Source organism: Clinocottus analis, unplaced genomic scaffold, assembly GCF_023055335.1.
Source record: "Clinocottus analis isolate CAN_PGR_092001 unplaced genomic scaffold, fCliAna1.0.p SCAF_7, whole genome shotgun sequence".
Taxonomy (NCBI): Eukaryota; Metazoa; Chordata; class Actinopteri; order Perciformes; family Cottidae; genus Clinocottus; species Clinocottus analis.
This window is the reverse complement of record NW_027176229.1, coordinates 4,541,127-4,553,284: the sequence shown is the minus strand read 5'-3', so window position 1 is coordinate 4,553,284 and position 12,158 is coordinate 4,541,127. Positions and strand designations below refer to the sequence as shown.

Sequence of the window (12,158 nt, the reverse complement as noted above, 5' to 3'; positions counted from 1 at the left end):
TGTGTACAAAACAGTTTGAAGCAAGAGGCCTCTGGCTCTGTAAGTGAAGGCAATGCTAAAGTTTTTTGATCATTTTGATCACATTTGATCGACTTTGTTGAACCACGTAGGAGAAACAGGTCCAGGTGTTCCAGAAGTGTGAGTCACATCATGAACTTACCTCCAGATGACCAACTTTGTCTCCTGGTTTTTGTCTGCTGGCTTTGGCCCTTTGGATCCAACTTTGAGCTCCTCCTCCACCAAAGATGAGACTGTACACCTGCAGGATACACACACACACATGCACACACACGCACACAAACAATATGGACATGAGTGTAAGGCTGGCCAGAATGCTAGCTTTTGTTGACAGCAGATGTTGCTAAGAATTACTCCTTCATCTTGAGTCTTCCTCTCTGAATCAAGCTTATGTGTTTGTGTGATGTCAGAATGTAGCGTGAAGTGAAACATGAAAAACATCAATAGATATGTGGTGTGATTAAATGCAGGTGTGCCTTTTACTAAATACAATTACCAAAATATTGTAGAACACAGGAGCTGAAAGCAAGTCAATAACAGTTCAGTAAAACAAAAACATTTTTGGCACCAAGATTGCTGTTTGCCACGAGTTTGAAACAAGGAAAATGATTGTGATTACGTCCCAGGAAAATATGAGTTTTTCAGTACAAAGCTTCACTTTATGCCCCAAGCCTGCACCCTCAATACTCATAGTGATGTGTATATAAAGTTATGTTTATGATATGATATATTTAAATACATAATGTATTGCATTGTAAAAAAGAGAGGAGAATGTGACCCCAATGTGTCACTGAATGTGTTAAATGTGTCGACTGGAGAGCCAGTCTCTCTCTCCTGCTGCAGATTCACAAAGTGCCGAAGCAATAACTGATGCTCTTGTTTCTGCTGTGTATACGTGATCACACTCACCATCTAAAGCTCATGGCAGGCGCTTCAGCTACCATGTGTATATTACTGTTGTTGTGTACGTCTCCTATAAGTAAACCTATATGTTGCGGTTCAACAATCATCATGAGAAATGTACGGCAGAGTTCAAGAGAACTTTTCTGTCCTGCTTTTAGCTCAAAGAATGAAACTAAATGAAGATATCCTCAGAGAAAAGAGTCACACAAAGACGTCATGTTCGTGGTTTCAACATTTGAGAAACCAAAGCGACTTCAAACGTAAGAAGAGGAAAAAGTAGAGCTGGTCTGTGGTCAGTTGACATTTATATGACGGACAATAAAAAGAAAGGAGATGGCATCCTGTGTATTTGTACCCACATGACGACTGTATACTATCAAGCGTCTTGATATTTCTGTGTTTCTTTTAGCAGACTCATTCTACCTTCAGGTGCAGAGATCTTATCCAAGAGGCCCTTGCAGTTAATAACTACTGATCTGTATGTTTGGATAAAGGGAAGGTATATCTGGCCCTGTGAACAAGATGATGATGGAGCGTTTCATCACAACCTGTAACACTGAACTGTGTGCGAGGTTGTATTTGACTTCCTGTTCTCTTCCCAGCGGTTACAATAAACTCTCTGTGTGCGTGTCTGTGCGTGTGTGTGTGTGTGTGTGTGTGTGTGTGACTCACCTCCCTGAGGCTGACTGGAGTGTTGAGCAGCAGGCTGCTGGTGGCGTTGGACAGGGAAATGTTCTGGACCAGAAACTGCTGGAACAGCGACTGGTTTTTCAACACACTGGCCAGCGTGAAGCCTGCATCCAAACACATACATGTTGTTAGTCATTCCTGATGGACAGGTGGTACCTTCACGGTAGCTCCTCCCATCAGTGTGTGAATGTTAGTCGGTCCACACACTGGTGATACTCGTTAAGACATATGTGAGACCTTGAGTGGTGTTGAAGTAGTCTGGAGATAAACGGCTTGAACTGAGACTCTCCAGGTGCTGCTGCAGGGTCTCGAGCTCTTGACCCATACCGGGCCGCTCAGACGAGAAGAGGCGGTTCTGTTCCACCACCTCACTGATCCGCTCCAGCAGCTGGGTCACACTGACAGAGAGACATTTAGACATGTAAACAAATGTAAAACAGCAGTGAAGAAAAAACATTGTTAGTTTTTTTTTTCAAGCGGCAGTACATCTACAAATAATTGGCATTAGCAAGCAACGACTGCAGAATGAGTTCCACGTCTTTCCATCTCAGCAGGTGGTCTCTGCCTTCATCCATCACAGCGTCTGTGCTGCTGGTGAACAGCATGCGGACCGTCTGCGGGGTCCGTTTCACATAGAAACTCCCTATAAAGCTCACTGCAGAGAGAATAATGTCTCAATGTTGATGTGCCTGCTGACCTGAGCACCAAACTACTGCACAAATGATAACCAACACAACATAAAAAGGGCACATTGTGATACTAAGTGTATCACTTCTGCAAAAAGAAAATAGATATTTAAACAAAATGTGTTTCGACTCATTTTACACGTGAGTTTATGTCCAATGAACAAATCAGAAGGCACATTTAAATCATGTGTCTGGATCTGAGCCCTTTGAGCGGCACATGATCAGCTCCTGCGTTAGGAAACGGTTCCATGTTGGTTGCATGATCAGGGCCCTACGGGGAGCACTGCGACAATACATCCTGATGCTGAAGCACGTGACTCTACGGTCCACTCAATCACAGCCGGCAGAGCCGTCAGGTCCGTGTTGTGCAATGAGAAGATCCTAATATTTGTAATCGATTGAATGAAACGGTGTGACTGTCGCCCGTCCCTCTTCTGCAGGAATGTGCATGTGTATGTTTGCTCGTGCTCGACGGCAGCAAAAGAACCGGTTCTATCTTTTTGACGAAGACCCCACGGGTTCCCTTCAAATGAACGAGCGGGCCTTTGGGCCTTTCTGAACTCGGCCTGATCCCAGTGTTTGCACGGAATAAAAAGAACGAACAAACAAATCAAGACAAACAAGCGCTCTGAAATGACGAGATGATAAGTGATCTACTCACGTGGAGTTCTTGTACTGCAGGAAACCAAATTCATCCCTCTGTCCATCGGGGCACAGCGACTGCATGATGGGAATGATGCCAGCCGAGGTGAGCGGGGCCGCGCTGTAGAAGGCTGGACGGGGGGGGGAAGGAGGCCATGACAGAGGAAACAGAGGGAGAGATGCTGAGTTAGAGAGAACAATGTGGCTGTATAGAAACAATGTGGCTGTAGAGCAACCAAAGAGGGCTGTATAGAAACAATGTGGTTGTATGGAAATCAAAGAGGGCTGCAGATCCCTTTAACCATCCCTCAGTAAAGATTCTGAGAGTCCAGTGGGTGAATGAATGTCTCCGGCTGTGCTCTGTGTTCGGCTTCGTCTGCCTACCCTCCTTGACGGGAATCGCTGGCTTCTTCTGCCTCAGACCCAGGAGGATGAAGAACAGGACCAGTGGGATGAAGATCTCAAAGGCCAGCACCCACTGAAAGGGGAAAAGGACAAAATAGATTATTTCCAACGAAACCTCATGAAACTCCTCGTCAGTCCCCATCTCCCTGCTCATGGATCTCTCTGTGGAGTCGACTGATGTCACTCGTCCTTCATTCTGTTACATGCGCTGTCCTTTCCTCGGGAGTTCACATCCTGCACGCTTTATGTGTGTGATAAAGAAACGATAAAAACACACGGGTTTGTTTATTGATTTCTCCTACACCACTTCTTCACTGGGCATGATAATTCATATCTGATCAATACCACAAATACCAAGTAAATTCAAACAAAAATGGCCTCAGTCTGTTAGGGTTAGGGGTTATCCCTTTGTTATTCCCTTTGTTATTCCTGCTAGAAGACAAATACTGTCAGTATTAGCCAAACTGCAGCCTGCCCACACTGGCAATTCATGAATCACATGTATGCTGGAAAGGAGGTATTAATATTGTTATTATTTTTCATGTTTAAGTTAAAAGTCAGTTAAAATACACCAAGAGAGTGACAAGTCTGCTTGTATCCATTTTTTAGAATTAGATAACCACTTCATCAGGATCAGAAACTAGTTTATTGCCGAGAAGGACATGCAAAGAAAAACATATCCTGAAAAAGTCAAGAATCAAAAACATGAAATAGAAATTGTACAATAAACCATATGAAAGATTATAAAACATGTGATTCAGATATGCTAAGAGTAAAGAGCTGTACGGGCTCAATACGTCCGGTTTAGTTTGCAGACTTTGGGGTTGTGACCTTTGAAGAAGATGACGTGTCCCTGCTCGCTTCTGATTGGCTCTTTTATGTAAAACTTCCAGAAGACAACAAACAACAATAGCTTCACTCAACAATTCAGAGATTACTCAATATGGATAACGATGAGAGGTCTCGTGCCTCCATGCGCAGGAGGGACGCTCTTATCTGGCTGCTTTGAGACAATCCCCGTGTCCAGCGGCGTTATCAGGCCTGGACAGCTGATATGTGTTCATAAGTGTGGTATTGTGGACAGAGATGATTTCTGAAACGCTCGTCTGGGCAAAGATCTGCTGTGGAAGCGTCACACCCTTCAGCAGCACCACTTTAAAACAACGCAACGCAATACGAGTCATTATGGGTGAAAAGTCTATATTATCCGTCAAAAGATCTTTATTGGGAACATTGGAAAAAACAGAGGATATGAAGTGCCTTCAGATAAGAGGACTCTACAGCTTCATACAACTGAACACACACTTGCTATAAAAGAGCTACCAGACCTTCTCTTGTTAAAGTTTATTGATTTTCATGTGTTAGAAGAGCAAAAGCAAACTGGTCTGAATAACAAAACAGCTGCTCTGTGAATGTGTCTGATGCTGCAGCTTGTTCCAGGTCAAACAGACATCACCATCACTCTGCCGCTTCAGCTTTGGTGATGTCTTTTGTAAGTGCTGCCCTTGTTAATATTCCTATATCAATATAAATCCTGTGACGATGTGTGATGTGAAACCGGTCGTAGTGATGAACCCACAGCCAAATCATCAGGTCGTCAACAAGATGCAGCGCTACTTGAGGTGTGTATTACAGTTCATGGTTTTAGCTACTAGTTTTAATACATGATGTATCCTGTCGGAGCGTCTGAGTGCTTGTGTTTTTAACAACTTCACTGTTTCAAATTCAACAAAAGCTAGACCTTTAGCACGAGAGACCACTTCTCACTTCCTGTTTCCTACCAACGATGTCCATGTTGTTGTTTTTTACCAAGAACCAGGTTGTTCAATCAACAATGCTTTTTCCTTATACCGATACGGTTCCCTTGTGTTGCTCTCCCTGAGCTTTCTGCCCTTTTTCTCCTGTTCTGATGGGAGGGTCAAAGGTCGGAGGATGTCGTATCTAAACAGATTGTAAAGCCCTGTGGTTCAGATGGACTGCTGCTTGGTTCCAACCCGTCGGATCGGCTCACTGATCAGGTTTCTTGGTCCATTGGACTTGGTGGTGATGTCACCATATTGCCAGATCTCATAAAGGACTTTGTTGATTCAAATGTTGTAAAAACGTCTACAAAATCAGACGCACATTGTCATAACCTAGAATGATCTTTGAACAACGACGGTTACTTTGGAAAGGACACATGAGACTGAACATACAAATAATGCATCACAGCTGGTGTTGTAAAAAAATAAAATGCCACAGAGCGTTGCATGTGTCACACTGCCCACACACACTTTATGAGTCATCAGCAATGTGGCAGAGCGACAGAGATATCTGAAACTAGGGATTTCATTTGGTGCCTGAGTCTGTTCAGCACACCATAAATCTGTGTATTACCCATCATCATCATATGACAAAGCAATATAGAAATAGGAACGATGCACCGGATCAATAATAATTACAATCGTTTAGTGGAAGTTACATAAGTACTGACCCTTCATGCCATGTTTCAACAGACAGAGGTGTCATTAGTCTCAGTCTTCTGCTCCACCTAAAACACAGGTTCAGGTTTAATCATGCAAGTAGCTTATGTTGCACATAAGTCAGTAATTATTACGTATTATTATTATTATTATTATTATTATTATTATATTATCACTAATTGTTAGTCATCATTGCTCCCTGCCCTTCACCTGCTACCTGCTGCTCTCTACCCTTTACTCTCCTTCATCCCTCCATCTCCAAAGACCTTCTCTCTCTCTTTCATCTCTCCATCTCCAAAGCCTTATCTCTCTCTTTCATGCCTCCATTTCCCACACCTTCTCTCTCTTTCATACCTCCATATCCAAACACTTTCTCTCTCTCTTTCATCCCTTCATCTCCAAACGCCTTCTCTCTCTCTTTCATCCCTCCATTTCCCACACCTTCTCTCTCTTCTTCATCCCTCCATCTCCAAACAGCTTCTCTATCTCTTTCATCCCTCCATCTCCAAACAGCTTCTCTATCTCTTTCATCCCTCCATCTCCAAACGCCTTCTCTCTCTCTCCCCACTATCACTCATCCACAGAGTTTTCAAAGTAACTCGGAGTCGGCAGCATTCTCAAACAACTTTAACCTCCAAAGTACTGTGAACACATAAAAAGAGCAAACATGGGTTTTAAAGTGGAAATGAAGCCGTGTGGATGAAACATCAGACATTAACCCTTTTTCTATTTCTTTCCAGCCTCACTGACCCTGCTATGACCCCTAAGTCACAGTACCGTGATATTAATGTTTTTATGCTATCGGATCACAAGCCATGTTAGAAAAATTAAGAATATGTACATTGCTTATTCTTAAGCAATGTACATATTCACAATTAACACAATTAGCAGGTGCATGTAAAGAATGAGGTCTTGCATACAAGCGGCCGAAATGAGCTTCCTCCGTAGGGTGACTGGCTCAGCCTTAAGGATAGGGAAAGGAGATGAGTTTTCTCTGTAGGGCTCAGCCTTAGAGATAGAGTAAGGAGACAAGTTTCCTCTGTAGGGCTCAGCCTTAGAGATAGCGTAAGGAGCTCAGACATCAGGACGGAGCTTGGAGTCGAGCCGCTACTCCTCCGTGTTGAAAGGAGTCAGCTGAGGTGGTTCAGCATCTAATCAGGATGCTTCCTGGACGCCTCCCATTGAAAGGTTTTCCAGGCGCGTCCAACTGGTAGGAAGCCCCGGGGAAGACCCAGGACACGCTGGAGGGATTAAATCTCCCAGATGACCTTGGAACCCGTCAGAAACCCCCAGAATAAGCTGGAAAGTGTTGCGGGTGAGAGGGAAGACTGGGTCGGCCTGCTAGGCCTGCTGCCACCGAGACCTGACCCGGATAAGCGGCTGATAATGGATGGAAAGAAAGTTAGAGCTTAGCCAGTAAACATGGTGGAGCATTTAGCAGCTAAAGCTCTCAAAGAGAATGAATGTTGGCTTTACATTTATTAAGTGGACACAAACAGAACTCCAAATGAAAGTTTATGTTGCAAATACATCGCTTGGCCTTCCTTATCTTGAGATAATTTACATTTGATCCCGACCAGCTGTTGCTTTCCCACAGATCTCTTAGTTTGTTAAAGGTTTTCTAGCCAAGAGTCCACACTCTCCTTATCCAACACTGGCACTGCACTCCAGATAAAGGTTTTTATTGTTGTGATATTCAAAAATTAACAAGAAATATTCAAAGTTGTAAAATGGAAAGTGTTTATTATGTTTTATGATATGTACCTACTGTATGTATCAGGTTTTAGACAAATTCAGGGCCGAACTGGGCAAACTACCAGGACGTCAGTACGAGGACTACAGTACCATAAAGTCATATGAGGACTACAGTACCAGGAGTCATATGAGGACTACAGTACCATGAAGTCATATGAGGACTACAGTACCAGGAGTCATATGAGGACTACAGTACCATAAAGTCATATGAGGACTACAGTACCAGGAGTCATATGAGGACTACAGTACCATAAAGTCCTATGAGGACTACAGTACCATGAAGTCATATGAGGACTACAGTACCATAAAGTCCTATGAGGACTATAGTACCATGAAGTCATATGAGGACTACAGTACCATAAAGTAACAGTATGAGGACTACAGTACCATGAAGTCATATGAGGACTACAGTACCAGGAGTCATATGAGGACTACAGTACCAGGAAGTCACAGTATAAGGACTACAGTACCAGGAAGTAACAGTATGAGGACTACAGTACCAGGAAGTCACACAACTTGTCATTGTTTCCTCATTCACACACTGATGGGGGGAGCTGAGGTTCGAAGCTTACAAGTTGGGGTTTAATGTGTTGACCTAAAGGGCACACTGACATTGACTTGTGGAGTCGGGGATTGAACTAACATTAGATGGACAGGTGGCACGTTCATGCTAACTAACAGTCATAGGCACAGCTACGGGAAACATTTGGGGTTTAGTATCTTGCTCAAGGACACGTCCTCTGATTGTAGGACGACTCTGAGCCACGAGTGCTATCTTGTTTGGGTTGTCCTTGAATCAGAGGGTTGTTATTTAGTCCTGACAGGTGGTACCTTCATGGTAGCTCCTCCCATCAATGTATGACTGTTAGTTAGCATGAAGGTGCCACCCGTCCATCTAATGTCAGGTAGTCCTGATGGACAGGTGGTACCTTTATGGTAGCCCCTCCCATTAGTGTATGTATGAATGGATAAATGATGACATGTTAAAAAGCTTTGAATGGTCTAAAAACTAAAAAGATTGCTGCGCAAGTACAGTCCATTTAGTATGTATACTTATGTTGTATTCTCCTGTGTGAATTAAGTACGTGACAAGTTCAAAATACTGAGTATTTTCTCATTTTGTTAAGGACTTCAGTACAAAATTAACATAATTTCAGGCGAAACTATTGAGAGAACAAAAAATAGACCCAGCCTATATTTTAGATGAAGCGAACTAAAAATACAATTTAAAAAACGGCTGAAAAAGGTATTTTACAGAGCAGATGGCAGATATTTAGGTTAGAGATGCACTAACCAGTCGCAGCTGGACCAGAGAGCAGCACAACATGCTGCTGTTGTAGACGTTTTTAACGTAAGTGAACAGCAAACAATTTGTTGCAGTTGCAAGTCTAAAATATGCCCTTATGTACAGTACATGTTCACCTTCAATTCTAAGAAATCCTCTATGATGTAGGCGCAGCTTATGTCTGCATGAATTTGCATATTTCAGCAGAGCCCAACATATGAGATTGATGCTGACTGTTGCACTCTCATCATCAATACATGGACAGTTTTAGAGGCACGACCAGCGGCGTTTTAAATCAAGAGACAGAAATGACGCAGCTGTTACTATTAATATGACAGAGGCTCCCCACTGCATCTCTCTTGCCTCCTCACTTTGATGTCTGGAGGTAGATGGGCTAAAAATAGCTGCACCCCACCCCCTCTCTCAGGACACCAGCAAAGGCATCAGACGTGATGAAGAGCAGGCTGCCTGAGGACAGCACAAACATCCCTAAAATAAAGCAGCTGTCAGCCATTAGGAGTTCTGATTGCTAATGAGGATGAAGGCGTCACTCAGAGAGCATGTGAGGGTCGTCTCATTGGACCAACCATCTGGAGAACGCCCCTCACCTGTGATAACCACTGACACTATTCTTGAGAGAAACATAATCTATAACGACCAACACAAGGCCACACTGTTCTCAACCCTGGAGGCAGACTTCCCTTTAGTAGCTCCAAACCCGCTCAGCTCGGCTGATCTTGAATGTTAATTCTTGACCTTGGAAAAAAAGTAGTTTTTAAAATCTTAACTCAAGGTTCACGACTAGTTTTTTAAGAAGTACTTCTTGCAGTCCTTTTCCCCACTAACCTCCTGCTGTATTGATTCATAACTTCCACATGTGAAAAGGCCATTATGAGTAAGTGGACCTCGGGTCAAGATGTTTTCATCAAACTTAATGTGGAGTTCAGAGGTTATGGGCGTACAGACAGGAAGCCTCACTGCTTCAATGAGGACGTCATCATTGAACAAGAGTCGACCTTTATGGAAGTTAAGATGCGCTCATTCATTCTATGTTGTCAGTAACAACATATTGTTGTTAATGATAATAACTTAAATCCTACAGTCAGAACTAAAGTCACATCAAATTCTATAATCTTCCTATTCGTAGAAATATTAGGCTACAGAATATGTAAATGCAGTCTCCAGAATATTGTCATCAGGTGCTTAAAGTAGAGTTTGACAGTCAACAGGTTATTTATCATAAATGAGTTTATACGTGATCCGATTTGGAATCGTAATTACAACATTCATCTGCCCATTTTTTGAATTATGAATAATCTCATGCATATGATAAACAAAAAAACTGTGATTACCTCATGACAACACACCCTGAGTGTATCTGTTAAGGCCTTTTCAAAAACTGAGATTACGCAACAACTGTGCTTCATCCACAAACAACTACCTGTTAGACAACGTGGGCACTGGAGAGAGGCTCCTGCTTCAACTACACCATAATCAGCATTCGCTTCAGCTTCATCATCAGCTTCATCATCATCAGCTTCAGCTTCATCAGCATCAGCTTCATCAGCATCAGCTTCATCAGCATCAGCATCATCAGCATCAGCTTCATCAGCATCATCAGCTTCAGCTTCATCAGCATCAGCTTCATCAGCATCATCAGCTTCAGCTTCATCAGCATCAGCGTCCTCAGCTTCAGCATCCGCATCCTGCTCCACATGCAGCTCACTGCGGGGTTACAACAGAGACGGCCGGTGCTGTAGAAGGTAACAGAGACCCGATAGAGGCCGCGGTGCCGCGCTGCGCGCTGCCGCGGTGCCGCCGGACCGACGCCCCTCGGCCGCTCCGGTCACGGCGGGTCAGCAGGTGTGGTCTTACCGGCCCCCTCCTCTTCAGAGAGATGTTCTTCCACAGCAGGAGGTGCAGCTGGTGCAGGAACCCCATGTCGCCTCCCCTCAGTTCAGCGGATCAGCGGGACGGTACCGGCGGTGTCTGGCGGTGAATACCGTCCCCGGGCATCCCGCGCGCTGCTGGTCCGCTGCTGAAATGAACCGCTTGTCTAATACGGACTATTATATTATATTGTGTTCTATGATATTTATATCCAGCTCAGGTGTCTCTCATCCTCTGCGTGTCGGTGGAGCAGCGAGTCCTGCGGAATACGTTCACTTGAGTTGTGCAGTGATCAGGAAGCCGGAGGAGACGACCAGGCTGCTGTGAAGCTCACCGGAGGAACGGGAGCATGCACTTCCGGCCTGGCCTTTCAAAACAAAAGCCATCCTAATGTCCAGGAAGCTGCTTTGTCATAGATCTAAGTCAAAGTTAAAGTCCTCAATTGCAGCGTTTAGCACCTCCGAACCACAAAAACGTCTCTGGAATGCCAAACATGTTGTACTCTGTACATGTTGTACTCTGTACACGTTGTACTCTGTACATGTTGTACTCTGGAGTTCCAGCATTCTCTCCCAGACACAGACTGCCAGGATGGTGTCACCTCTCCTTCCATTCCTCGATCCCATCCCATTTTTCTCATGGATGGGGAACATTTATGACCAACAGATGTCCTTCTTGGATACAATAAATCATGTCTGGACATGCCTGATGACATGATGTCTGCAGAAGATTGCAGAGATGAATCAGACATGCACAAAGATTCACAAAATGATGCACAAAGAAATTGGATAAATGAAGCAATAGTTCAGCTCTTACTATCCTGTAGGTTTTTTTTATTAATAACATGGTCCAACAAATAATGTAAAGGTTAAATACAACAATAATAATCCACTTAAGATGAGACGTTAACAAACAATATTCCACTATTCCACAAAGACAGGTTGATAAATTAACAAAAGCAGAAATAAACAAATAAAACATTTGAAACGTATCCCACTCTTCAACCAAGAGGCATATTGAACTAATGTTTACAGTTCAACTTACAGTACAGTATACAGTTACATTGTGAATAGCACCAACAGCATCAGTAACAGCTTAAGCAATGCACTGGTTTCAGCCACTGGATCTATAACCGTGTCGTTGCTAATAGACATGAGGATTTCCTTCTCTGTGCACATTAACATGAACGCCTCCAAGTTGTCCTGCCTCAATGAGCTTCGTGGCCTAGTCTTTACAAGTTTTAGGGTTGAGAAGCGTCTCTCACATGCAATCTGTATGAAGACAAAGTCAACATAAACGTATATGCTAACCCAATGACAGGATAAGCATCTGTGAGGACGTTGTACTGTGAGAGTGCTCTTGTAAGATTTTGTCAAACTTGATTTATCTCAATGGCATTTGGCCCACAGCCTTTGACCAACA

At 43.5% G+C, this 12,158-nt stretch overlaps 1 protein-coding gene across 3 annotated transcripts in view; it reads right to left on the bottom strand.

Moving 5' to 3' along the window:
- abca2 (ATP-binding cassette, sub-family A (ABC1), member 2) overlaps window positions 1-11,041 on the bottom strand; it is a 40,515-nt gene extending 29,474 nt beyond the window's left edge. For all 3 annotated transcript variants that reach the window (XM_068604445.1, XM_068604447.1, XM_068604446.1), the window contains exons 1-6: window positions 10,722-11,041; window positions 3,324-3,417; window positions 2,959-3,070; window positions 1,849-2,009; window positions 1,594-1,715; window positions 161-259 (exon numbers count right to left, since the gene is read on the bottom strand). In XM_068604445.1, the coding sequence (XP_068460546.1) occupies window positions 161-259; window positions 1,594-1,715; window positions 1,849-2,009; window positions 2,959-3,070; window positions 3,324-3,417; window positions 10,722-10,787 (654 nt within the window). In that variant the 5' untranslated portion in view covers window positions 10,788-11,041. The remainder of the gene's footprint in view (window positions 1-160; window positions 260-1,593; window positions 1,716-1,848; window positions 2,010-2,958; window positions 3,071-3,323; window positions 3,418-10,721) is intronic.
- Window positions 11,042-12,158: the final 1,117 nt, after the last annotated feature.